General features: G+C 38.9%; 2 protein-coding genes and 1 pseudogene across 3 annotated transcripts; 1 reads left to right on the top strand and 2 right to left on the bottom strand.

Moving 5' to 3' along the window:
* Positions 1 to 224: 224 nt before the first annotated feature.
* LOC145778084 (protein BRICK1 pseudogene) lies at positions 225 to 5,886 on the bottom strand (annotated as a pseudogene). Its single transcript, XR_014290414.1, has 2 exons — positions 5,779 to 5,886; positions 225 to 989 (listed from the first exon to the last, which is right to left on the bottom strand). The product of XR_014290414.1 is annotated as a protein BRICK1 pseudogene (transcript).
* A 6,711-nt stretch (positions 5,887 to 12,597) lies between these two features.
* LOC145778081 (polycomb group RING finger protein 3-like) lies at positions 12,598 to 20,321 on the top strand. Its single transcript, XM_082589492.1, has 6 exons — positions 12,598 to 12,799; positions 13,889 to 14,044; positions 15,490 to 15,619; positions 16,138 to 16,294; positions 19,515 to 19,672; positions 20,180 to 20,321. Exons 1-5 carry the CDS (start codon positions 12,682 to 12,684, stop codon positions 19,644 to 19,646), a joined length of 693 nt encoding a protein of 230 aa, XP_082445618.1. The 5' UTR covers positions 12,598 to 12,681; the 3' UTR covers positions 19,647 to 19,672; positions 20,180 to 20,321.
* Positions 20,322 to 20,458: 137 nt separating this feature from the next.
* Positions 20,459 to 23,429, bottom strand: LOC145778332 (transmembrane protein 183-like). Its single transcript, XM_082589800.1, has 6 exons — positions 23,327 to 23,429; positions 22,755 to 22,847; positions 22,193 to 22,566; positions 21,915 to 22,091; positions 21,409 to 21,503; positions 20,459 to 20,820 (listed from the first exon to the last, which is right to left on the bottom strand). Exons 1-6 carry the CDS (start codon positions 23,427 to 23,429, stop codon positions 20,706 to 20,708), a joined length of 957 nt encoding a protein of 318 aa, XP_082445926.1. The 3' UTR covers positions 20,459 to 20,705.
* Positions 23,430 to 26,450: the final 3,021 nt, after the last annotated feature.

Genomic DNA, 26,450 nt, shown 5'->3' with positions numbered 1-26,450 from the left:
CCACATGGCAGTGAAACTATACACTAAAAAAACACCTCTCGGGGAAAGAGAGATTACGAAAATGCCAGTAAATTTATCAAAAAAGAGGTAATTTTAATGTAAACACACTGCAGTAAAAGCATACGCGGTATTTTCTTCGGCTTTCTTGACCCCTTAGAAAGTTTCCAGGCATTTAAAGTCATCCCGGGTTCTAAAGCATCTCCCTCCCCCCCCCCCTTGTCAGCGCTATTGCACATGGACCACAACGCCTTTGATTCCAGGATAGACCAAACCCTTCCTTCGTTCTCCAGCAAAATATGATTAACATGTGTCATATTATTGTAGCAGTTAAACTTTTTTGTTTTACACAAATTCAACGACTTCAAAATCAATTAAGAAAAAAAACTCTTTGTTTTCAAGCTTTTCAATGAGGGGAAACATATACTGATATTGTCCTAGTTGTTATGTCCTGTTTATATTCGGTTTTCCAGCATTCTCATTGATTCCATTGCAGATGAGTGACGTTTGGTCAGTTCAGCTGTGCCTTCCTCGAGAGCTTTGTCAGCGAAACCTCAGAGCGCATGGTGGACATTGTGTCCCACTTTATCGAGAATTGATTTGAAAAAAAGTTGTACTTTATCACAACTGATTATGATGTCACACCGTACAATCTAGCCTAAGCAAGTCGTGCTTGTTTGCAAAAATGAACGCACACAGCAGCGACGGCGCGGCTATGTTGACTTAACCGCGCCGGATTCGACGCGAGCTTCAATGTAGTCCATCTTGTTCTCCAGCAAAGAGAGCTTTTGATTGAGAAGAGCCAGCCGATGACGACAGGAAGAATCGAACTCGTTGAGGAAGCAAGTGACCTTCCGGATGCTAGCCACCACCAACTCTACGTACTCCCGGTTGGTCCAATCATCCTGAATCTTTTTATGTCGACCCTCTACAGCGTCGCTCATGGTTGCCGCTTATCTTTTCGAATGGAAAGTTGGTTCGCTGTCGAGGTTCTGCGAAACAATAATATTTTAAAACAGGGGAGTACTTCTCCTTCAACGTAACTTCAATGATTCCAATAGGAAGGCAATTTCCAAAAGTTTCAATGCACTCAGAGAATATTCTCATGGGGAGTAAATGGAACGCCGTTGCGTTGGGCTACTAGATGGGCTAAATGGGCTGCTGGGGCTTCGAATTGTTATCATGATGAATGCTTTCATCTAGTGGTAGAATGAGAGTCAGCTCCATTAGCTCAGTGGATACGCACCCGGCTCAAAATCACGCGGCGCCGGTTCGACTCTCGGGGTGTGCGCTTGAGCAGCGCATTTTAGGACTGCTCTCCATTCAACGGCACCGAGTGAATGGAATAATTCTACGGCAACAACATTTTAACAATCGAAAAATTTCACTCTGCTAATCTCGGTAACCGGCCCTGCGTCAAGAGCCTCTACAAGTATGCGAAACTACCAGGAATAACTTATCAAGGCTTTGACAGTCCGAGGATAAAGATTCAAAACCAACCAAAACCAAATCAATGAGAGCCATGGTGAATAAAAATAAACTGCGTTTTTTTTTTAATATCTTCTGATAGCCAGAATCATTAGGTGTTTGTAATTAAATTATCCTTTATTGTTTTTTGTCGGGTTTTCATGGTTTCAACGTCGCCTGACGTTGAAACAGTGCAAGCAAAGCAACTAGTGCTGGCTTGGAAGATTATTCCAGTCATTGGTTTAGTTTGTTTGACAAATGAGATTAACGGCTGAAGCTCAAACATTTTGGAAATGTTTCTGTTTACAAATTATTCAATTCAATTTTGTTTTTCATTGCTGGCGCTAAAATGAAAAGAACGCTAATGTAAACACACAAATTTGGCACCAACAAAAGAAAAACATGGCAAAACCAAAAGGTTTAAAATATGCATCGCATAGTTCAGTTCAGTTTATTTTTGTTTTGTTGGCGAAAAATAAAAAATATACAAAAACACAAATAATTCGCACAACAAGGATGGCAGCGAAAGACCAAAAGGTCACCAAAGTCAGCTCCCACCCAAACATTTAAACAAAAAACCCAAAATTAAGAACATTAACACATATAGCACAATACCAGTACTTTACATAATACATTAACTGTTACGTTCACTGTTCGCACCCTTATTACATCATTGTTTTTTAGTTTCAAAATCGGAAGTTGATGTCTAAGTAACTTCGAGTCCTAGCAAGGAAAACAAATTAACTCCTTTGTTTCGAGCATTTAAAGAGAATATTCCCCCTGATTGATAATCCCTGCTGATAATTTGTGCCATAAACAGAGTTTTTTAGGCAACTGACCTCAACTGACTAGTTTGTTTTGATGTTAAACCAGCTACGTAATGCCCAATGTGTTGTTATTGTGAATGCTGCTTCGTTTAGCCGTTTATTTGAGCGTCAGCAAAATCTTACATTTTGTCTACTCTATGTATCTTGACGTTGAACCAACGTAGTTAGCAGTTTGCGCCGGCAAAGGCAGCTTGTACCTTTTTGTGTATGACGCTATCATTCGATTCATTTCTCTTCTCTTTTCGTATTATAAATAAATGACGTCTGTTCGTAGCGAAATTCATAATTTAATGTTACATTAGTTAACTACAGTACATGAACGTACCAATTCTGTTGAGAATCGATTTAGTAGTTATAAGGATCGCCCGACAAAATTTCGGTGAGTTTATGTTGCTATTTCATTATTGTTTTTTAATTATTGATCAACAGAGCACATTTCGATAAAATGTTTAATAATTCGGTTCTCCCGACGTAACATTGATTTGTAGATTTGTTTGTCGTTTTGTAGATTCTTTTGATTCTTATATATCGTAGATTGTTTTGATTTGAACGTGCTTATAACGTAATTCTAAGTGCAATTATTTCATGTTAGTAGCCAAGGTCTTTTCGTTTACATAAAGACTGTGATCAACGATAAGAAGATAACGACACGAGGGTCGAACTGTCTTGCTATTTTCACGCGTCTACGATATACTGGGTGGTATCGTTTGTACATTAAAGTTTTCATTTGTGTTATACTTCTCATCTATGGGTGTGAGTTGACGGGCGGAACTAAGAATTCATTTTCAACACAACATTAACAGTGGAGTAACACAGGGCAACATAAAAAAAAGAACTGTGCAGAGAAATAAGCAGATGATATGTTTCAGGAGTGATCATAGTACAAGTTCTTTAATATACATTTATATTTAAATTTAAAAGCATTATAAGACTTTTCTTGTATTTCTTTTGGTATTTGATTCCATAGTTTCACTCCATTAAAACAGCATCTTCTTACCAGAGTTTGACGTTGCAGAAGGCAAATATAAATCATTCTTTTATTTCTGACGGGTTTTATGATGGTGAATTTCATTTACAAAAATAAAGCAGCCAGCAAAGGCCCGGGGCAGCATTTTGTGCACATATTTGTACATAAATTTTGCAGTCTTTAATTTAATAATATCGTTAACTCTGAGCACATTAAATTGGTGATAAAGAACAGTTGTATTTGTTGACCTCGGCAAAAATAAGCAGGATCGAATGAACTTGTTTTGTAACACTTGTAGTGGAGCAAGCAATGTAGAGTTTGCTCTTCCCCAATTTATAATCGAGTACTGGATCTTGGATTGAAACAAAGCATAATATAAAGTTTGTAATATTGTTAAAGGGGCAATGTATCTCAGCTTAAATGGTATGCCGCAGACCTATGCAAGCTGCTTTCTAAGATTAATAATATGACTATCCCATTTCAATCGCTCATCCAAAGTTACACCTAGATATGTGTTTGGAAAACAATATTTTGCATTTGCACAGGCAGCAAACCATCCAGCAAGTGTATGTTGTTTTCCCATCCTATCCCTATTGCATGAACAAGAATAACCTGATCGGAAATTACAAAACAAAAATTCAAAGCAGCTAATTAGTAAATAATAGCAGTAAATTGTATCTTGGTAATTTAGCTCAGTAAATTTATTGATAGAAGAGATAGTCCCTAGCTTAATTTTACTAAAAAAAAAACGGGGACTGCCTCAAAAGGTGAATTGGATGCAAATGCATCATAGAAGAAAGAAGACAAGATGTTGATGAGACAAGTAAGGAAAAATAAAACATTGGGGTGGCGCATGGAAAAAAAGCACGTTGAACCAGAACGACACTGGCCTATAATTGTTTATCGGGGATGGAAAAGGGTTTCAGCAGGACATGCAAGTTTTAAAGTCATGCGGACAACTGACAACTCACAACAACAACAACGGACAATGACAACAATAAAATTAAGACAATAATTACAAAGTACAAACAATCATTTATGCAACTTATGATAGGAATACTTGGTACAAACAATCATTCATACAACTTATCATAGGAATACTTGATGCAAACAATCATTCATGCAACATATCATAGGAATACTTGGTACAAATAATCATTCATGCAACATATCATAGGAATACTTGGTACAAACAATCATTCATGCAACTTATCATAGGAATACTTGGTACAAACAATCATTCATGCAACTTATCATAGGAATACTTGATGCAAACAATCATTCATGCAACTTATCATAGGAATACTTGGTACAAACAATCATTCATGCAACATATCATAGGAATACTTGGTACAAACAATCATTCATGCAACTTATCATAGGAATACTTGGTACAAACAATCATTCATGCAACTTATCATAAGAATACTTGATGCAAACAATCATTCATGCAACTTATGATAGGAATACTTGGTACAAACAATCATTCATGCAACTTATGATAGGAATACTTGGTACAAACAATCATTCATGCAACTTATGATAGAAATACTTGGTACAAACAATCATTCATGCAACTTATGATAGGAATACTTGATGCAAACAATCATTCATGCAACTTATGATAGGAATACTTGGTACAAACAATCATTCATGCAACTTATGATAGGAATACTTGGTACAAACAATCATTCATGCAACTTATCATAGGAATACTTGGTACAAACAATCATTCATGCAACTTATGATAGGAATACTTGGTACAAACAATCATTCATGCAACTTATGATAGGAATACTTGGTACAAACAATCATTCATGCATCTTATCATAGGAATACTTGGTACAAACAATCATTCATGCAACTTATGATAGGAATACTTGGTACAACAAACAATCATTCATGCAACATATCATAGGAATACTTGATGCAAATAATCATTTATGCAATATATCATAGGAATACTTGGTACAAACAATCATTCATGCAACTTATGATAGGAATACTTGGTACAAACAATCATTCATGCAACTTATCATAGGAATACTTGGTACAAACAATCATTCATGCAACTTATCATAGGAATACTTGGTACAAACAATCATTCATGCAACTTATCATAGGAATACTTGGTACAAACAATCATTCATGCAACTTATCATAGGAATACTTGATACAAACAATCATTCATGCAACTTATCATAGGAATACTTGATGCAAACAAGCATTCATGCAACTTATCATAGGAATACTTGGTACAAACAATCATTCATGCAACTTATCATAGGAATACTTGGTCTAATTATTATTCATCCGAAGCCGTCGATACCTGGTTCAGGCAAGGAAATTAAAGAAGCAACTTGCATGGCGTTGAAACATAGCTACCGGTCCGTCATGCGTTGCGTTAGTTTGACGTCCAATTACGTTGAAACAACATCATTCATATTTTAAAAGCGTCTGCAATAATTGTAAAGTTTGAAAGCTTCGAATAAAAATTAAACTTGTTAATTTTAAACAAACCTGTCGCTTTTCGCTGCAAACGCTGCAATGAAGATTTCCTCATCTATTCAGGAACCAGGTTCTATCAATGACAAAGCTTCCAATGCGCGCAACAACATAAGCCACTCCCGATTAAAGCCACCAACACCAGGAAATATCTTTTATTCAATGCTTGGTAAGAAAAAACGGAAGCAATACACAAAGCTGAGCTGCGGCGTGTGGGATGAAATTACTCATTTTTGGTTATTTCGCGTAAGCTTGCGTTGAATCGACAAGTGAGAGGTTGCCCTTTTTGAGCCAGACATCTATGAGCGAACAATGGTTAATGCATAGAAATAATCAAATGCGAGTGCGATGACTACAAACGACTCGTGAGTCGTGGAGTCGTGAATCCCACCCCCATATTAACCTGACCCAGCAGCGTTGGCTACGCGTGTTTCTAACGGTGGGTTTAAAAAGTAGCCTACAGTAGAGTAGAGGTTTTTTTATGTGCCCCCTCAAAAACTAAAACAATAATCAATAATAACAATAATAATCATGCTTTTATTTGTCAATAAGCCAAACAAGATGCTTTATTCAACTAATTAACGAATAAATTACCTACCAGTGTGTAATATGTCCCGTGTGTAATAGCTATAGCTGACAACAGTGGTGCTTAACCTTTTTTCTTGTTAATTTAACATCATTAAATAAAATTTAGCATCCCGAGAAACCGTTCTGGCACCCCAAGTTAAGAACTCCTGGTCTACAAGTAAGGATGACTCAGTCGGATATTGGAGTTTTTACAGAAAGACGATGCAACACTGCACAAAACTTCCTCTTCAAATGAAGTATTGAAATCCTTCAGTTGTCGTAACAAACAAAGGTTTGAAATGTATCTTCATCTTAAACCGATTCTTGTAGCTCAATCTTCTACAGAAAATCAGTTTTATGTGAAAAATACAAAGTTTGCATTCTGAACATAAAATCATTGAGCAGCAAACTATACAAGCCAACAAAATAATTTGAAACAAGTTTCTGCGGAATAAGCCCACCAGACACCATATCATCATAAAACCATTTGCTTTGTTGGACTTTTATTTTTCATTTCTTCATTCAATTTTGTTTTAATAAAGTTCTGGTGACCTTGAAGTTTTGTAGATACGTCCTTGCTAAAGTAGCTTAATGCAATTCAGTTTTATGTTTTATTTTAATTTTATTCTTTTTCTTTAAGTTCCTTGCAATGCAAAGCATCATATTGATAATGACAGGGCGAGGATAAACACAAAGAAACAATACAACAAAGAAAACACCATCAGTGAGAATCAAGTAGGTATTAGAGACATTTCTGCACATGATTGATATTTTTCATGTTTATGAAACGTGGCGCCATAGCCTTGCAGTTAGTTGAACTTAGTTTGTAATTTCTCAAGGAGTCCACTTTTTAGCTGTTTCTCAATCTTGCTTCCTGGATGAAAACTTCGTTGATGATGATCTTGAGCATAGCAGGTTTTCACTGTTTGCAGCCAAGCAGCCGAATCAAACGATGAAAGCGATCAACGCCTTTTTCATACGTTGCCTCAAAGACAACTCGCTGGAACGTGACAGAGCACGCACGTCACAGTCGCGCTGAGCTCGGGCACGGCCAAGTTACGACGTCATAATCAGGGTTGGTTGCGCTAAGTAGAAGCTCAGTCTTTGACTTGAAAGAAATTCTAAAATGCTTTTAAAGACTTCTCTATGACCTCACTTTGCGCCGAGCGGAATCTTTAAACAAAGGAGTCATTTAGTTGTTCAGCTTCAATTCTTTCTGCAGTGAGCATTATGACAACATAGAGAAAGAGAAGTCGTACAGGCAGGATTGCTGAAAGCAGATTGAGAAATTACAGAAAAATTTAGTTTGAGGTTTGGTCTTGAGATTTCAAGTTCCACCTTTGTGAGAAAACAATATTATTGCCTCAGAAGGCATTATGATATTTTTATCTGCAAGTCAGTGATCTCATATCTTGCTGCAGAAGTATGTTGTCGAAACAACGTTGTTTGATGTAATCACAAATATAAAAACTAACTGTTCTGGTCCCCAGCCAACAATTCAGTTTTCATTACATTAATTCGACGTCAGCAGAATTAAATCAGATTGATTTGTAATAAAAAACTAATTGGTTCTCTGTCTGGGTCTGAAGCGCATCTAACTCCTGGGCTTGGCTGTGACGTAACACTTCAACTTTGTTTCCTATTGGACGCTACTTGTCCGCCAACAAACATTTATATAACGTCAAATAAAAGTAAAATGGCACAAAGTAGATTCAGTAATAATTTTCAGGCTGCCATCAGCAAAGTGTCAGTTCAATATTGAAGTCGAACACGTTTTGAAGGCTCGGAGCCTCAGAGGGCTTGGCTGTTGGATTGGTAAGTTACCTAATGATTTCAGTCAGAAAAACTCATGGAGCTGAATTGTTTTAAGTTGTTGTCCTAACTTAAATACAACACAAGTTCAAACATTACCAACAAAAAAGTTATTAGATAAAAATAAAATCAGTCGCCAGAGAAACAAAAGTGAGACAGGACAAATATTGTAAAGTTATAGTGTAGTAGGTTATACCGCTGAGATTTTCTCTGTAATTTAGTTTACCAGTTTTACATCAGGAAAGTGATGTGTACTAAAATCAAGTTGCTGTGATGCTTTTAACCACTGTTGGTACTTTGAAGGGTTAAGTTGTTGCATTAGATAAGTTACAAAGGTTTGCCTTGCTTGAAGATAATTGCCAGCCGCAGCCCATCCATCACCGACCGCATTGCTTGTCATAATTGCACGCTCCACCAACTCTGTTCATACGTCATTTGATTGGAAGCACTGACTTCTCAAAATCTTTTAGACGTTTGCAATTAACTGCTTGTGGGCTAACAATTGCTTTTGTTTGTTTACAAACCAAAGCAATGGAAAACAACCAAAGCAATGAGAGCGGAGTTGAACAAACAAACACAGAGACGGCGGTCAACGGAGGGAACGAACTGATCAGCACCAGCCAAGCGTGTCGGGACTTGGTGGCTTATTGTGAAGAACACTCGACCGACGATTATTTGATTCACAGAACTGGCAACAATCCATTCAAGGAGAAGATGCGCTGGTGCTGCGTGGTATGATGGATTTTTCTCTGCACATTTCAAAAATGACCAAATTTATTTCATTTTGCCTTTAATCTAACATTGCAACGTGTCGGAATTGCTTTTCAACGAGTTGTTGCCGAACAATGCCTTCGTCCAGTGATCACAGCAGAAAGCATTTCAAAGTGTCGCTTCATAAATGGCTTACCATGGGCCATGGCAAGAAGCTCAGCGAACATCGCCTTGGGCGACCTGTTTGTTACATCAATTTTGATAACAATTTCCTACCGCGGCGAATCGATGACATTCTTTTATGCTGCGAAATTTACCAACACATGTTTTGGTGAAAGGCACAAACAGAATTATCATTTGCTTGCAACACTTTTCGTTCTTCATGTGTCTCAACCTAGACAGCAAAATCCGCCATTTTTACATTGATTCAACGTCTGCATGTCAATGTAAAAATAATGGATTTTGCTGCATGGGAATATATGTTTTGCGTATTCCTTTGGTTCAGAAAGTTTTAATCTCATGTAAGCACAACTCAAACTTACTCTGTCTTTTAAATACCCCTCTATGACGAATACAATGAGTAGTGCCACGTTCAACTAACAATTTAGTAAGACGTAAGCACTGCGAATGACATCCACATGATGACGTTGGGAATTATTTGATGATGTTACATCGACTGGTCAAAGTTTGCAATCTTTTAACTGTGTGTAGGGTCGGATAAAACACGTAAACAATTTTGATTCAAGTATCCTGTTGAAATTGAATCACGGTACGACTATTCGTTTATTGTCTTATGTTGATGAAGCAAACATAAATATTCACACAAAAGTAAATTGTTGATTAATAGAATTGCATGCGCAATTATTCTCTATTCCCTTGCCTCATGACTTTTTGACTTAGATTTGCCCTTTTCCGATGGTAACAGGCGTTCCGACGAGCAGAAAACATCGGAGAAGCGTCTGGCCGGTTGTACCACTAGCCTTCTGAATGTAAAATAAAACTGTTGGAACCACTGCGGCTTTATCTCAAATAAATAATTATCGAGTGACTAAGAAAGACAAAAGATACCCTCGAATGTAATCAGGGATAGTCCAAGAGTTTGGAAACGTGCATCTCGGAAACTTTAAAATGTTTCTTTTGATTTAGGTAATTTGTCAGGTTTGAAATACAACGTTGAGACTTTAAACTCATAACTTGCAAAGTTTTAAAATTAAATCATGGTTTAATATTGTATTTTCTTTTGGTTTTAAAAAATGGTTTCTTGATAGCTGCTTTCGTATTGTGGCAGCAACCTAGGGACGGTACATTACGGGACGCGCAACTCCGTTGTTCCTTCAACATTAGAAGGGTCAATTGCCAATTTGACATTTTTTTACGCTTTACTGCAGGCTTGCTTTCAACTAAAAACCTTAAATTACTTTAAAACCAACTTAACTCTTCTTATATAACCCATAAAAAGTAAAATATTTTGTAAATTAGAAAAAAACGTAACCCTCCTAGTGTTGCGGATAGGCCTAAGCCAAAAGCGGATGAAGTTTCGCATCCCTATGATCTACAATCCCTACAACAACCTATCATCAAATGGTGCTTTCCCTCAAGCATCAAGCAGCTAACCTTTCATAGGAATCTGGCTGATCGCAAACCGCTGCCATGTTTAAACCTTCAAAACTCTAAAAAGTTTCGGAAGCTCAATGTTTGTCGTTGGTTGAAAATGCTTTTGATCAAGAGTTTGTCATCATATCAGTGTTTCCATAGTGAGGAGCCATAACGCCGCAATGACAACAATTTGGTCTCTCACATCATATACAAACCTGAAGGAATTATTTAAAGATTGTGAGCTTCCGTTTGTGGAAATGCTGCAATGAAGTAAACTGAGGTGGCCACTTCTTGCATAAAAATAATCGACATTGTTTAATTGACAAATTAGCCCCGTTTGCTCAGTGGTTACGCGCCCGGCTCAAGATCACGCGGTGCAAGTTGGACTCTCGGGGTTTGCGCTTGAGCAACGCATTTCAGGACTTCTCTCCATTCAGCGGCACCTAGTGAATGGGATAATTTCCCGGCAACAACACTTCGATAACAATCGAAAAACTTCACTCTGTCAATCTCGGTAACCGACCCTAGCTTCAAAAGTCTCTACAAGTTTGCGAAACTACCAGGATGTCAGTCCGAGGATCAAGATTCAAAACTAAACTCCCAAATGTTGCAGCCTAACCTAGCTTAACCAATATAGATTTGTCAGCTTACCAAAAAGGCGTATGAGTGGTGAAGACGGATACAATGACCAGGGGCTCTATCCACTTTTAGAATTCGTGGGGAGGTGATTTTTGGACAGTGGATTATAATCATCATAGGCTAGTCATTTCAACTTCTGGGGGGCTACGCCCCCAGACCTCCATTGTGGCATCAGCTTCATTGATCATCAACGTAGCCTACACAGGGTTTCCAAATGGTATCACAAAGTATGTTTCGATCGGAAATGTCATTTTTGGGTAAGCATATATTAACTGAGTTGAAACTTCACAGTGTAAACGCCTTTCTCGTAGTTCAGGCTTACCAAATCAAGGAAGTGATAACAGCTAATTTTTTTTTTTTCAAAATTTGATAATAAAATATCACAAAACCTTTTTAAAGCCTTATGAGTGGAGGGGGGGGGGTAATTTTGCATTGCTCACCCCCTCCTACTTCAATGACTGGTGGGTGATCACCCTCCTTGGATAGAGCCCATGACAATGACTCTTCCAAGTTTGCGTTGGTGGATGGAATAAGTTAAGTGGATGGAGTAATCTAAAGACAACAACAATCGGAAACTCCACTGTCAATCTCGGTGACCGGGTCTACGTTGGTGGTTCAAAGCTTGTAGGCTACATGTAGGCCTATGCAAAACTGCCAGAAATGAGCTATCAAAATAGCTTTCCAATGATGTTCTAGTAGGCTACTCAAAATTTCAAGCAAAATGTAGCATTTCATTTGATGAGAGTAAATTTACGCAAAAGCACAGAAAACTGTTAGCAGTTCTGCCAAACTTTGTATTTCGCAGTCACCCCACAGCGCTATCCATATAGCAAGAAAAATCATGAAAGTAAGCCGTCAGGATATATCACTGTCCCTAATTTGGATGTTTACAAAAGTTTACTAATTTTTCCTATGAAGTCCGACAGTCCGTCATTAACTGTACTTTTCCGTACCGTATCTTTTATGTTTACCTGGCAGAGGTGTAGGAGACTGTGTAGGCTAGTGTGTAGGCTACATGGGCTTAAACTTGGATTCAAATCTGGCCGAAATTGATCTCAGCGACCGAATTTGGATTTAAGATATTTTGCATACCGGATTTGGACTTCGGCTAATTTGAATATGGCTTCAATGTTTTTCTAAAAACTATTAGAAAATAATTGTTTTTCGTTTAATTGCAATAGATTGTTGTCAAACGAGCTTTTACCTTCAAGGTTCTGTAAGGCGAGGTTCATACCGAACATACAAAAATGTCTTCAACATGCAAAAATGTAGAACAAAACATTGCGTATGTTTGCTTCCTCTGATTTAACTAGATATGGATTTTTGCAATTTTTATAATCCAGACTTGGAATTGGGTTTTAGGTTAAAATCTGGAAGTGGATTTGGATTTTAAATTCATAATTTGCACATCCCTGTTTCCCGGCTAAAACTGAAAAAAAACCTGAAGAAGCGGTGTTGCCAATGCAATTAATGCAAATTGCCAAATTACAAATTAGTGCAATCCAAAGACGCACCAGTCTCCAGTCACGGAGTCACCCCACAAGCCACAAGTAGTGAAGATTTAAACGAAAGAACGTTGTGGCGAAAATTGGAATGGAACTTCAACTGGATCGTAACGTGGAACTCTGTCAATTAAATGAGCACATCACCTGTTGCATTTGTGGAGGTTACCTGATTGATGCTACAACCATAGTAGAGTGTATTCACACATGTAAGTTGAGCATTTGGTGCATGTTAGGGTGTTTTTTTTAGTTGTTATTGGACAACATACATTGCACAATTAATTGTTTCAGCATCGAAGGCGCGTTGTGTGAATGTGTATTTTTAAATAGCGGTGTTTCAATCATGTGTGGTGTTTTCCCAAACACGCTGCGACTAGTTCAATCAATTATCACTAGATTAATTTCTTTATCGAAACAAATACCTAAACAAAACACAGATGAGACATAAAACGATAATACATGCAATGTTTAAGTTTTTTTTATTAATAGGGAGACAACAAGGGCCCACTAGTCAATTTTCACTCTGAAAAGAATAATACCGTAATTGAGTTATGAAACTATTCAACAATTAAAATACATCAATCACAACCAAAAAAAGTTGCGAGAAAGCAGCTAGTCTTTAGTTTTATCATCCAAGGCACGCAGACCTTCACTTTGTTAGGTGGGCTGAAGATAGTACAATCGTTGACGATGTGGTCTGTTCTTCTGCACCACATTGATTAACAAGCGGCCATTTTTGTTTCAGAAGTCACGCTCTAACCAAGTGAGCTATCAGGGTGAATTTTAAATTTTTACATTCTTAGGCAAAGGTATTCATAAAAAAATTCAGTTGATGGTCACATGGAAACTGTTCTTTTTTTTCATTTGTTTATCGGTCATTGACCGATTTTTTAGCAAATCGTCCGAAAAAAATATACCGTAGTCAATTCGGTCAAAGTGTCTGAAAAAATATACGGTATATATACGTTTTTCAGTGAAACTTAATGTACCTAGTCAGGAAGTGCAATTTGGTTTGTATCAGCAACTTGAAAAGAAATATTTTCATCAGAAAAAATGACCGAAATAAATAAAAAATGACCGAATTTTTTCAAGTCAAGGAAAACTATGAGCTTAAACTGTGATGCATCTTGTAGCCCTTTCTATGATTTGTAAGAATTATAATATTACACGAATGTGATGGTTTAATTCTTTTCAAATGGACAGTTATTTAACAATTGGAAGTGTGATGCTCTTTTGATTCAAAGCTAATTTGTGACAAGACTAGTGATCAGTAGAATGTTCTTTGTTTTTTTTTTTAGTTTGTCGGAGTTGTTTGTTGATGCATATCAAAAAGAAAAATCACAATTGCCCAAAGTGTAATACCCTCATCCACCACAGCTATCCACTGCAATACATTGGCCATGATAGAACCATGCAGGACATTGTTGAAAAACTTGTCCCAAATTTAAAGCAAAGTGAGTTGAACAACATTACAATGTCACTGAAGTGATTCCCACTTTCCAGGTGTGAGAGAACCTTCACTCATTTGTGAATAGCATGATTGCATCTTTGGCTGTTAACTTTTTTGTTTTAAAGATTTAGAGTTTTTATTTTTCATATTGGATCAACTGCCTATGTATACAAGTAAATTGAATCACTATTATTAAAGTAACCTTTAGAGCCTGTTTCGCCCTTTGCTGGGTAGTCAGAACGTTCCGAAAAACATGCAAAAGAGAAATCGGTAATATCAAATAGGAGTGTAATATAATTAACATGAGCTTTAAATACCGATCTTTACTTGCGATGGTGATGTTCTTCAACGAGTAACCTAGGTGAATCTTTTCTAGATCCATAGTTACGCGATCGTAGCATTAATACAAAGTGCTCAACTAGCGCAGTGGCATTGATTCCATTTGTTGTACTACTTTGCCCCTAGCACTGTGCGAGTTGAACACTTTGTATTAACACTGCAATCACATCACCATGGTTCTAGAAAGATTAACCTCGGTTGCTCTTTGAAGAACAAGCTGTAAAGTTTACTTGGATAATAATAGTGATTGAATCTACTTGAATTAGCTCTGCCTAGCATTGAGCACTTTTTTGTGGTATTAAAACCATTTATTATACTATGTGTGATGTGTGCATACAAATAAAAATGTTAGGAAGGTTTGTACAATGCACATTTGATTCGTATGAGGTAAAATTATGATAAGTTTGTAGCATGTACCATGTTTCTAACTAACAAATGTTCTCAAAATTTAAATTTGTTAGTTAAAAACATGTTACATGTTAAAAGTTAAACCTGTTTCATTTATAAGACTAATTTTTGCAACTTCGTTTTTTCAATTAAATGTTTACACAGTTTTTGGTTTTGAAAAATGCATACAAGAAAGTGGCCACTCTGGTCCTTTGCTAGTTTCATGTCTCCAGCCGCTGTATATAGGGTCTTAAATGGTTTTATCTGCTTGAAAAGTGCATGTATCGCCAAAAGGAAACTGGCTAGAGCTTTAAATGCCAAAAAAGTTTAAAACATTGTTCAAGTGTTTATTTCTCATTAATACTGGGACAAACATGTTGTTTTTTCAAAAACAAAAAAGTGAACATTACCTGTTTGCACATGTCTCAGTCTCACTTTTGTTATGATCAAGACATCAATATTGTGCTCATGAACATAAATCATCGGATGTGCTAGAATTGTTAAGAGCAAAATGGTTGGAACGCCTGGTTACTTCTAATCCAAAATGTGGATGTTTTTCCTAATAGGCTATTGTTGTAAGACAAACTTGGAGCTTCATTGCCTCCAACTCTCGACGAGAGCAAGGAACTTAATGATTATGTATTTGATAATAACTCATGAAGACTTTGTTGCTTAATTTTTTCGTGTCGCCATTGCTTTTCCTGATTATGGTTTGTCCATCAGGAGAATGGAGACGGAGAAACAAGTTTTACTCTGACCACAAGATGGCGACTCCTCATGACGTAAATACGAAAATAGAAAAGGGACTTCCCTCTCAAGTGAATGAAAATCAAAAAATGCAGAATCATCACAGGTCTGCTTAATTTTCTTTTCGCTTTTAATCTGTTAGAATTGCTGCAAGAAGAGTGTTCTTTGGCAATAACTGTTACGAGTAGGTTTGTCATAGCTCGAAGCTGAAGTACTTTTCGACTGACTCTCAGTTGCTTTGTCAGAATACTAAATGTCGTGAGATATTTATAGATATATACAACCAAGCAACCACACGGCATTTAACATAATGGATTAAAATTGAACATAATGTGTCTGTGTTGTATATGTCTGTGGCTGAAGAAAGTAACCTCTTTACCAAAATTATATTTATAGATAGAATAAAATTTTTGGCTAATCAGCGCGGAATCCTCATTCCAGCTTAGACGCCTGTCAGTGGTTCAAAAAGATGTGAAATTTCAAGGGGTATTAAGGTTTCGTTGGTCCCATTGTAAACATTCTACAAATCAGTCCATCGCGTGAAATGTTATGCACAAGTTTGATAGTGATAGATACATTTAAATCGACGTGACTCGCGAAGACTTGGTTGTTCTTGTCACGCAGGTCGGATGAACAAGTTGACGTTTTCCTCCGGAGTTCCAACTGCTCCATGAAGCCGCTCAAGCGTCCCTTCATACAATGCTCGGTTCACGCTTCCATCAAGATACTCAAGAAATTCCTTGCAAAGAACCTAGGTCTAGGGATACAGCGGCACGGAGAAGTAAGTTTCAGCGTTTACTTAAAAACTGAACATGCAACGTATCAATAACCTTTTCGTTTGTCGTATCCAGCCTTACACCTGGTAATTGAAGATTTAGATTAAGTGGACTGGAAGGCAAGGAAGCCAATCTTCGTGTCCACCCTCAGGCATGCCTTTAAGTGTCCTGCCAAAGACACAGTCGCATGCTCTAGAGCGGTGTCGAACCGGCGTCTTTTCGATTGCCGTTCCAGTGCTCTCACCACTCGGCTATGCAGCCGACCTTTGAAAGCGCGTGTCATTCTAAATTTTTGGTCTTTTTTAAGGAGTGCAACGATCTCAAATTGCCAACTGTGCGAATATCTTCTGTGTTGCATCCTTACAATTCTGCTTGTAAACATATAGTACCATAGGCGCATAAGCCGTGGGGGCCAGGCCCCCACGCATATTTCTGCGTGGGGCAACTTTTTTATGCTGTATTGATACATAAAACAATAGATGAACTAGCGATCGGCAGCAGGAAAACATTTTTAAATGCAAACCGCAACAGTTTTGCGATAAATAATCACTAGAACGAGTAGGATGCTACAATCCCACCCAGACAAAAAAATCTGTCATTTTTACATTGATTTAACGTCTGCAGACGTTAAATCAATGTAAAAATGACTGATTTTGCTGCCTGAGACATAGCAACAATCTACCATTTTGCGTCGATTCAATGTCATCAAATGTTGAATGCACCTAAAAACAACATAATTTGCTACGTTGACGCAGCGTGCGTTTAGCTTAATGCGCTTGCAAACAGACTCGATGTCGCTTTCGAAAGTCGAAACCTCTGCAGAGAATTGTCGCGGCAGTGAATCGCTTGCTGTGAAAATGAACTTGAAGTCTGGGCCCGAGGTAACCACTAACCAACGCAACAAGGCATACGCGCCGACTTCGGGGGGGGGGGGGGGCGGGGGCGGCGCCCCCCGTAAATTTATGGTTGAGGGGCAACAAAAATGGTTATTACAAGTGGTGTTTCAAAGATAAAACACTTTGCGAAAGACATTTTGATCATTTAAACGGACTTAAAGAATGCCGAAAGCGAAAAATAGCCTACGTTGCTCCTCTTGCCCGCAAAACAGCAATTGATCGCATAGCTTTCTCATACGGTATCATTTATGGAAATTTCAAAATTGCTGGTAGAGTAACTTACACTGCTGGAATAGGCACGTAACTATTCACTGCAATATTAAGTAAACCAGCTAAATTAGACGCGCTATTGTCAACGAGGTCTTCCCGCTGTGAGATCAATTATGATTCAACAGAACGCATTGTTTTGTTCGCAATGTGTGAGAATTACCGGTAGATTGAAAACGGATAAAAGAAAAAGTGTTTAATGGTCTTGGTCGCAGATATTGCTTGCATTAGCGACGTCTCTTACCGCTATTATCACCTAACTAACCTGACATCACTGTTTTATGCGGCCGTTAAGGTTTTACATCGACTTCAACTATCATGGAATGTTACTTAATAAGAACAATTATATCCTACACGTAAAAATTAAAAAATTGATCTCTTAAAACAGTTCTTTCCGCTGTTTTGTCTCGTGAGCTTTGCATATTGCTCAACAAGTGCATAAAGTTTAGAATTGATAAGAAATCATTAAATTTGAAAATTAAGTTTGAATCACTACGAATGAACGCATTCAAAACTTTTAGTTCGGCCGACGCCATTACACACTCCGTAATCTACGTCGGCAATGATTTTGCCGCAGCAAAAATGTGTTCATTTTGAACACTGCCGAGCTTGTCCTGTGTATAAATTGAACCTGTCTTTTTGAGGTGAAAATCACTTGTGAACGAACATCTCGACCTATACTCGAGTATATACGGTATTCGATATAAAGACTTTCGATAAAAAAAAAACAGAAGAGAAAACACTTCGCCGTTGTTTACGCTTTGAAGGTAAGTAATTAACAAAACGAGCGAAACGAAGCTAATAAAACTGAAAGCGTGTTTCCACTCTGCTTGAGATCATGATTTTTTGCGTTTTATTTCGATAACTTCACTGTCTTGATCGTTGTTATTCACTCGCATGAAAAGGAAATGAATCGGCTTGTTTTTTAACTGTTCCAATTATGAGCTAACAATATCAATTTTTTTCGACTAGGTGTACTGCATGCGTAAAACTAATCGTTTCAAGCAGCCGTTCCAACAAATTCAGTTTGCGACCTAGGTGTCAATATAAGCAAGACACTAAGCTTAATCAAAGACTATTTTAATTGAGTAAAATAGCGTTATGGTTATGATGTCATCACCTTTCTCGCCCCCCAAAGTTTTTTGAAAAGTCGGCGCCTATACAACAAGGGCTGGTACAAACCGCATTGCGCACACACGGCATAATCAACACAACAACGGACTCGCGCAAACTGCATGGCGCACACACGACCGTTGCCATAAAACCCGATCAAAGCTCACACGACGACGACGACAGGCGGGAAATATGCGCATTTTTTGTTTCATCTGCAACACGAAAACGGGCGTATCACAGCGAATTAAAACTTGAAAGCATGTCAGCCATAAGTTGCCATATTGTAGTGAAAAGGGAGCAATGTCAAGTCGAAAACTTAATCAAACGTCTCTCCGTAACTATTTTTCAAGGGCTGTTTACGGATGTCAGAAACTTTTAAATTTATTCAAGGTGACGTGCTGTTCGCTGTTGGATTGATGTAAACATGAATGATTTTACTTTCAACAGGTATATTTTCAAGCGTATGATCAAGTTAGTACTTTCATTCCATTTACAGTATACCTTTTCGTATCTTGTTTCATGCTAATAAATCTACTTCGTTGCTAAACTTTATGTTGTGCTTAGCTTAAAGAGTCGCAGTCCATCAACCGCTAGCCAACGCAGACGCATAGCATGTGTTTTGGTCGAGCTTTGTTTATAATAATTAACGGTAGGTCGAACGTAGCGATAACTCCGAGTGTGGCAATAAAAGCAATCCTAGTGTGACGACATAATTACGTCATCCATCTGCGTGACACTTCGCTGAATTTACGTTGCTGCTGATGAAACACGCTTTCGCCCCCACGGCCAAAAAAATAGTTAGGCGCCTATGTATAGTACAGTAGTTTCAATACGGTATAATGGACAAAGTAAAACTATTTTATTCGACAAAATAACTTCAGTTTCTTTCCATCAATACGATGACGTCATGTTCTGAGTAGTTGGCGATGAATTATTTTAACTTTTCCAGCTGGATATTCTCTGCAACGATGAAATACTCGGAAAGGACCACACGTTGATGTTCATTCTTGTCACTAGATGGCGCTCCAAGAAGCTTCCCCTTCACCTGGAATATCGGCCAAGAATAACTCTTCTCTCCTGAGGATTGATCTAACCATAGAGAAGCTGGTACTTTAACATAGCTGATGATGTTGTGAATTGTGATTATTTATAATGCATAGTTGTATATTTTACTTCTACTGGCCTAACTTTGGTATACCTTGATAGGTACATAGGAAATAACTAAAACTCTTAAGATTGTGCTGCGGTCAATCGGTTATAGAGTAATTGTAACTGGTGATCTGTGATCATAGCGCGATGGTAATTGCGAGTCACTGAAAGTACGTTGGTGGTTGCCGCGCCATTTTTCAACGGCGTGCGAGCTTTCAAATGTGGTTGTAAAGTCAAAATACTTTCACCAGGCAAATTGAAGCACTAGAATTTGCCGTCATTATTATTTCAATGAAATAGTCTTCGTATAGCCTAGCCTATGGATCGCTTTCACGCAAAGTTGACTGGAGGTAATACACACTGAATTATGGTAGCGGTAGTTTATTTCTGACCAATAGGATCTAAGTAAAACGTTGTAGACGGATAATATCAATACTTCACATGTTTGACTCTTCTCCTTTGCAGATATGACTTCGGCCAAGGAAGTGTTGGAATGAGACTGCAGCCCAAGCCAGTTGGTATCAACCACCGTTTGGGAGAGTTGAGAATAATCACTAAAGCCTCTTCCGACGGAGTTTCTATGTTAAAATACACGGAGCAGACTTTGCTTTCATGGCGTATTTCAACTGCAAAAGTTGTAGAGTCGCGCCATAACCCTCCCTTTGAGTTGTGTGACGTCACGATTGCATTGATCAGTAATATGGTTGACGTCATACGTTTTAAAGGGAGGGTTGTGGCCTCCCTGAGAGCTTGTTGGAAATGATTTGTTGCGAGTGCAATAGGATTAAATGTACACAGAACAAATAAAACGAAAAACTATGTTGTACATCGAGATACGAATCGAACAAAACGAATAACCATCTTGGCACATTAAAACAGGCAGTCGTTTGGTCGTTGCAACTCCCAGTGAGTCAATCTTCATAAACCCTAAAATTCCTCCAATCCCGGACCTTCGGCCGCGTGCGTCGTTCGCTTCTTCAAGGTGACGTCATCATCGATAGGAATCCTTGATATTGCGGAAGTTGTACGTTTGGCGCCACCAGCGGTGAACTTGATAGTGCAAGACCGAGTTGAGTGTCAATGATTTGCCATCGACCTCCTTGTACCTAGGAGAGCCATGGTTAGTATGAAGCTGATAGTGGAATGTAACTTCAGGTTTCAGCAGTAGATTTAGCAGATGAGAAATTTCATGTGGCACGGCACGCTACTGAAAACGAGCTAAACAAGCAATGTATTTAATGCGTTAACAATTAAATCAATCTACGAGGTGAAACATGACACAACAGCGACTAAGCGTTTGACTTAAAGTAAACCAACAATAGTTGCGGAAGAGCTGTCGGTGGAGTGCACTGCTTATCATCGGACGGCGAGAGTTGAATGTTTCATTCACTATGGCATCAATGACTGTGACGATTGCATCCGACATGGACGCGCATCCAGGGCCGTGAGAATAACTTGGCCCCCGATACCAACAACAGACCCGCCTCTTTAAAAATGCATTGACTCAAACAAGTGGAAATTCCCAGGAAGGCACTTAAGAAAAATATAATTTTCTATAAAAATGGTATTTAAAAAAACAAAACTTCAAAAATTATGCGGTGTTTTCTTCCAGCTACGGCCTCTGGTAAGATTTCGGGTCCTTAAATCATCCCGGATTCAAAAGTCAACATCACTGCGCGCATCCTTGTTCTTACTTGGAGAGGGGAATCTTTTTTAAACTCCTCCCGGTATTATGGAACAAGAGCTTCACCTTGTGCCGCATCATGTCCGCGCTCACCGTCACGTGACACTGAAAGCAACGTCACAAATGAAGCATGTCGCGACTGCTCATACGTTAGATGCATGTTGTATGGGATGCAGTATTTAAATCATATTTTACTACTCGCAAAGTAAGAAATCATGTATTGAGAGAGCGGATGGATATTAAGGAGCAATTGAAGGATGATCTGCTAACTTGAAGATGCCAACAACAGAGAAGTGGAGGAGACAACTGGTCAACTCTGATGTGTCGGGGTGAAGACCAGGCTTCTTTAAAGCAAATGGAGAGCTATCCCCAAAACATACCACCAAAACTGCACACAGCTATCCTACACTAAAGGTAAATTAAGTACATTAGTGTCTAGGGAAGTTTTCTACTTCATAAAAACAAGACTGCTTTAAGTATTAAGGCTTTCAGCAGCAAAGCTGGTCCCACTCTCACCTTGGTAAGTGTTAGCCCTCCCATCTGGGAACTGGACAAATCAATGAAGTTCTCACAGACGACTTGCAGGATGCAGCAATTATGCTCCGGATTCCACCACAAGTCCTCGTTCCTCCCATGAGCCAGACAAGAACATGAGGACGGAGAAGGAAACCTCATCTTGAAGCAGAACATGCACTGCAACGTCATCAATGTCCGTTGAGGATATCAAAGAACACTGTAGGGTGTCAGCAGTGAACACAATTTCAAACATGAAACCAGGCTACATAAAGTCGAACCTTCTGTCGAAATAGCTGGTGCCACTGCATTATACATTGCGTTCCTTCCAAAGCATGCAGATCGCATCCCGACGAGGCGTTCACGAAAGGAGGGTGGCAGTAGTTCAATCCCCGGATGACGTTAGCGCGGTAACCCCTGCTTCCTGGTGACGTGTACGACCGATCGACGTTGCGGCACACGTCACGCAGAGTCGCTGACAGGTCGCGCATTGGTCGGTGTCGCCTCCATAATCTCCTGTAGAAGCTGACTGTGCTTGTGACGTAATAAGCATCGCGACACAACAAAGCGAACTTCTTCACATCTTCAGGCGGGATGTAATCGGCGATGAGGAACCACAGGTCGAGAGGGTACGACCGACCATGGTCGCTGGTTGCTGAAAACAACAAAATATCTTCATCACAGTGTAACAATAGTGGGGTTGATGAATCGTAAAGATTCTATATGTGACTACTGACTACGCTTAACCTAATCCTTCATGACAGCAACGACCAAAGTTAGGCGCAACTTTTCCATCTTTACATAAATCAACAAACGTATCACGGGGTGAGTTGAACCACTTACCCTGACTTGTAACAGCAATCTGGGTGATCGGTCTGACGTCATCACCCTGTTCGTCATAATCGGCAAGATCTCTTTCAAACCATTCAAGTTCTCCTGGTAACACAATTCGGTATTCGCAAATGACACGGTTTTTACTTAATTACCCATGCTACCAGTGATGGAACTACATCCAGTTCCGGCCAAACTCCACCATTTTTTTCAACTCCAGCTCCAGACAGAAAGTAATAGTGACTCAAGCTGAGAGCCGGAGGTGTGTGTGCTAGCTTACCAAATGGGCTTGAACATTGATTATCTGAAGTTGATATTACCAAAGGCGGAAGCTCTGGCCGAGATGTTGCCTTCACTGCATCACCAAATGCAAACGATGTTAAAGTTAACTCCTTTTTAAAGCTGTACTTGCATATTTCAAGCTCATTTCCAATAAAAAGATCTACAGATGCAAAGAAGATAGTGACTGGAATAGAAGCTGCTTGGTCAAAATAATTGTCTCGCACACTATCCTGTTAGATCGGAGATACACAAATTGTAGCACCTCAAGATTAAATAGCCATGTAACAAAATGTCATCCTCACCCCCATGTTGTGATTTTGGAAGAATACCTTTCTTTAAACGACTTGTAGCTGATCGTGAATTAGCATACTGTTCCAATGTAACATCTGCAGATAACAAATACATCGTTCAAATCTCTTTTAATTATAAATCGTCAGTATTAAGAGATTCAACAAATACAAGAACTCAATCAATTAAGTTTATTCCAGAATAGTTCCACATTCATTTCAGTGTACAAATAGCAGAAAATATAATATATGTATTACTTTTATTGATACGGAAGCTACACAATGAAGGTATCGAAAAACTATACGGTTATCTAAGTTAAGTTGTCAAGCCGAACTTACCCACAAAATGGTTTGTGATTGATGATCGCTTTGTCCTTCTACTCATCAACAGAGGTGGGCAGTAGCGCGCTACTTTTGTAGCGGCGCTACTAACGGCGCTACTTTTTTGGTAAAAGTAGCGGTAGCGGCGCTACTGTTTAGTTGGAGTAGCGGCTGCAGTAGCGGCGCTATTTTTATGGCAAAGTAGCGGTAGCGGGAGAGGCGCTACTTTTTTTCAGTCGCATTCCCGCTACCCGCTACTTTTCAATTTAAATTGAAAAAAATGCTTGTTTTTTTGCAGTACTGGCGTGGTCAAGCAGCTATATAATTGGCTTGGTTGCAAAGTTTCGGTCTTTTCTAGCTGACGTCAACTTCTTCGACGAATATCTCCGTGTGATGAAGCCTATTTGCCAGGCTTTAGACATTCTCCAGGGCGAGTCCAAGGCATATTACGGAGTCTTGCTTCCAACCATCACAATTTGCGGGAAGAAGTTTACCGAGATTAGTGATCTTGTGACCTGTGAAGAGTTGAAAGTGAAAGTCCTTGAAGGGGTGAAGAAACGATTCAACAAGTGCTTCAACAACATGAAATGCGTTATGGCATCAGGTCTTCATCCCTCCTTCAAAACGTCGTGGCTACAATTTCTGAACTACGTTTCCACAGATGACGCTGACGCACTGCGAGAAAAAGTCAAGACAGATGTAATTCGACTGTTGCGGGAGACATCAAGCAAGTCGGCAGCCGTGGCCGAGTGGTTAGCGCGTTTGGCTCGCAGTCGAGAGCCTGCATGTTCGACTCCAGCCACCCGCACTTGCTGTTGTTTCTCTAGGCAAGAAACTTAACGATAATTGCCTCTACCTAGTGATCGATTTCGAGTAATGGGTAGTACCAAATTTAAGTCATAAGTAGAGTAGACAACCGGAAAACAGACATTGCCGTCGGCTGCAGCGTAGGTCAGGTGTATGTCGGAAGGCGTACACCGATGCATAGCGCTCAAGTCCGCTTTCCCGCAATGCAGGATAAAGATAAACAAACAAACAAGGTTGATACCGAGAAGAGTGACACCAACACCAGTCATGACTCCGAAGATGTATTGTTCGGAGTATTTGCGCCATCCTGTGAAACGTTGGTGCAGAAGGAAGCAACAATTGTGGACGCCTTTTTTTCGGACAAGAGCAAGTCCTTGAGCTTTTCGAATACCTAGTTAAAACATCTGTTCATTAAATACAACACCCCCATTCCTTCCAGTGCTGGAGTGGAGAGACTTTTCTCTGTTGGAAAAGATGTGCTTAAGCGAAAGCGGGCAAGACTTAGTGACTCTCATTATGAAATGCTTGTGTTTTTGAAAGATGCATAACAATAAATTTCCCTTAGAATGTGTTTTCTATAACGACGTTAAAATGACAACGTAAACGAATGATAACATTCGTTTCAAGGTCATTTTTGCGTCACTAGGGACTTGAGTGTTTCCTAGTGTCATTTTAGACAAAAGTAGCGGAAGAAGTAGCGGTAGCGCGCGCTACTTTGGCCCGAGTAGCGGTAGCGGGTAGCGCGCTACTTTTGTAAATTGGTAGCGGGTAGCGGTAGCGCGCGCTACTTTGACTCAAGTAGCGGTAGCGGGTAGCGCGCTACTTTAAAAGTAGCGGGTGCCCACCTCTGCTCATCAACACACATAAAAAGCTTTCAAATAGCTTTTACATCAATTTTAAACAATTGTATGTAACACTGCACTAGTAGTCAAGATGCCTACAAACCAATCATTTTGAAATGAAGAGCTGGTCTGAAGGTCTTGACTCAAATGTTTGAGTTAATAATACACCTGGTCTGCTCTTGCAAAAAGTATTCCATGTGTTTTAGTGGCAGCTGACTTGGTGACCTTTTGCTGCGATCCAATTATTTGTCTTGATGTTTATTCACCAACAAAATAAGCTGAACTTACAGCGACCTAAAGGTGAAAGTGACTGCTTCATGCTTGAAAGAACATCTGTTCAACTTCCCTCAATAAAATTTTTGAAAAAAAAATTAGTGTGTGTCGGCTGCGTTGCCGAGTGGTGAGAACGTCTGCGAGACGTTTGAAAGGACGTGGGTTCGACACCGCTTCAGAGCACGCCACTGAGTCTTGGAAAAACACTTAATGGCAAGCCAAAATAAGGGGAGCAGCTGACTCGAAGACTATATGTCAGTTCACTGAGCACTTCCTGAAGTCTGTTGTATCGCATCTGTGATCGCAGTGTACCGTACTGTATGTTATCGCAATGGGTGCAAATAAAAACACGATTATTATTATTATTGCAAGTTCAGCCAAGCACTCAGAATGCTAAAGTCGATAAAGACAAGCAGATTTTCCTTGTCTCCTTGTTAGTAAGGTACCGTAACTTTGCTTTCTTATTGTTGATTTGCCAACAGAACAAAATAAACTGTATCTGCTGCAGGCCTATATATTCTTTTTAAAGTACCGTATGTTATTCCTGTTTTTGAGAAATAAAACTTGGGATTAATTAAAGTTCAGGTCACGGTCAAGTTAGCCTACAGTGTTGCCACTCACATCAATTTTTAAAACATCAAATTTTTTTCATAAAAAACATCAAATTCAAGATTAAAACATCAAATTAAAAGCTCGGGTGCGTTTTGTCAATAAATTAATAAAAAAGACAATAATTACATTAAATCTAGACTTTTTTCGTAAATTTACTTAAAAGTTTATTTAAAAAACAAGTTTTCAAGAAAAACTACTTGGCTAGCACAATTTTATATGCAACTAAAGTAACACTAGGTCTTCAAAAAAAAATTGTTTAGCTCCAAAACGATGAAGACTGATTT

This window comes from Aplidium turbinatum, chromosome 10 (assembly GCF_918807975.1).
Source record: "Aplidium turbinatum chromosome 10, kaAplTurb1.1, whole genome shotgun sequence".
NCBI lineage: Eukaryota > Metazoa > Chordata > Ascidiacea > Aplousobranchia > Polyclinidae > Aplidium > Aplidium turbinatum.
This window is presented reverse-complemented; position numbering and strand designations above follow the sequence as displayed.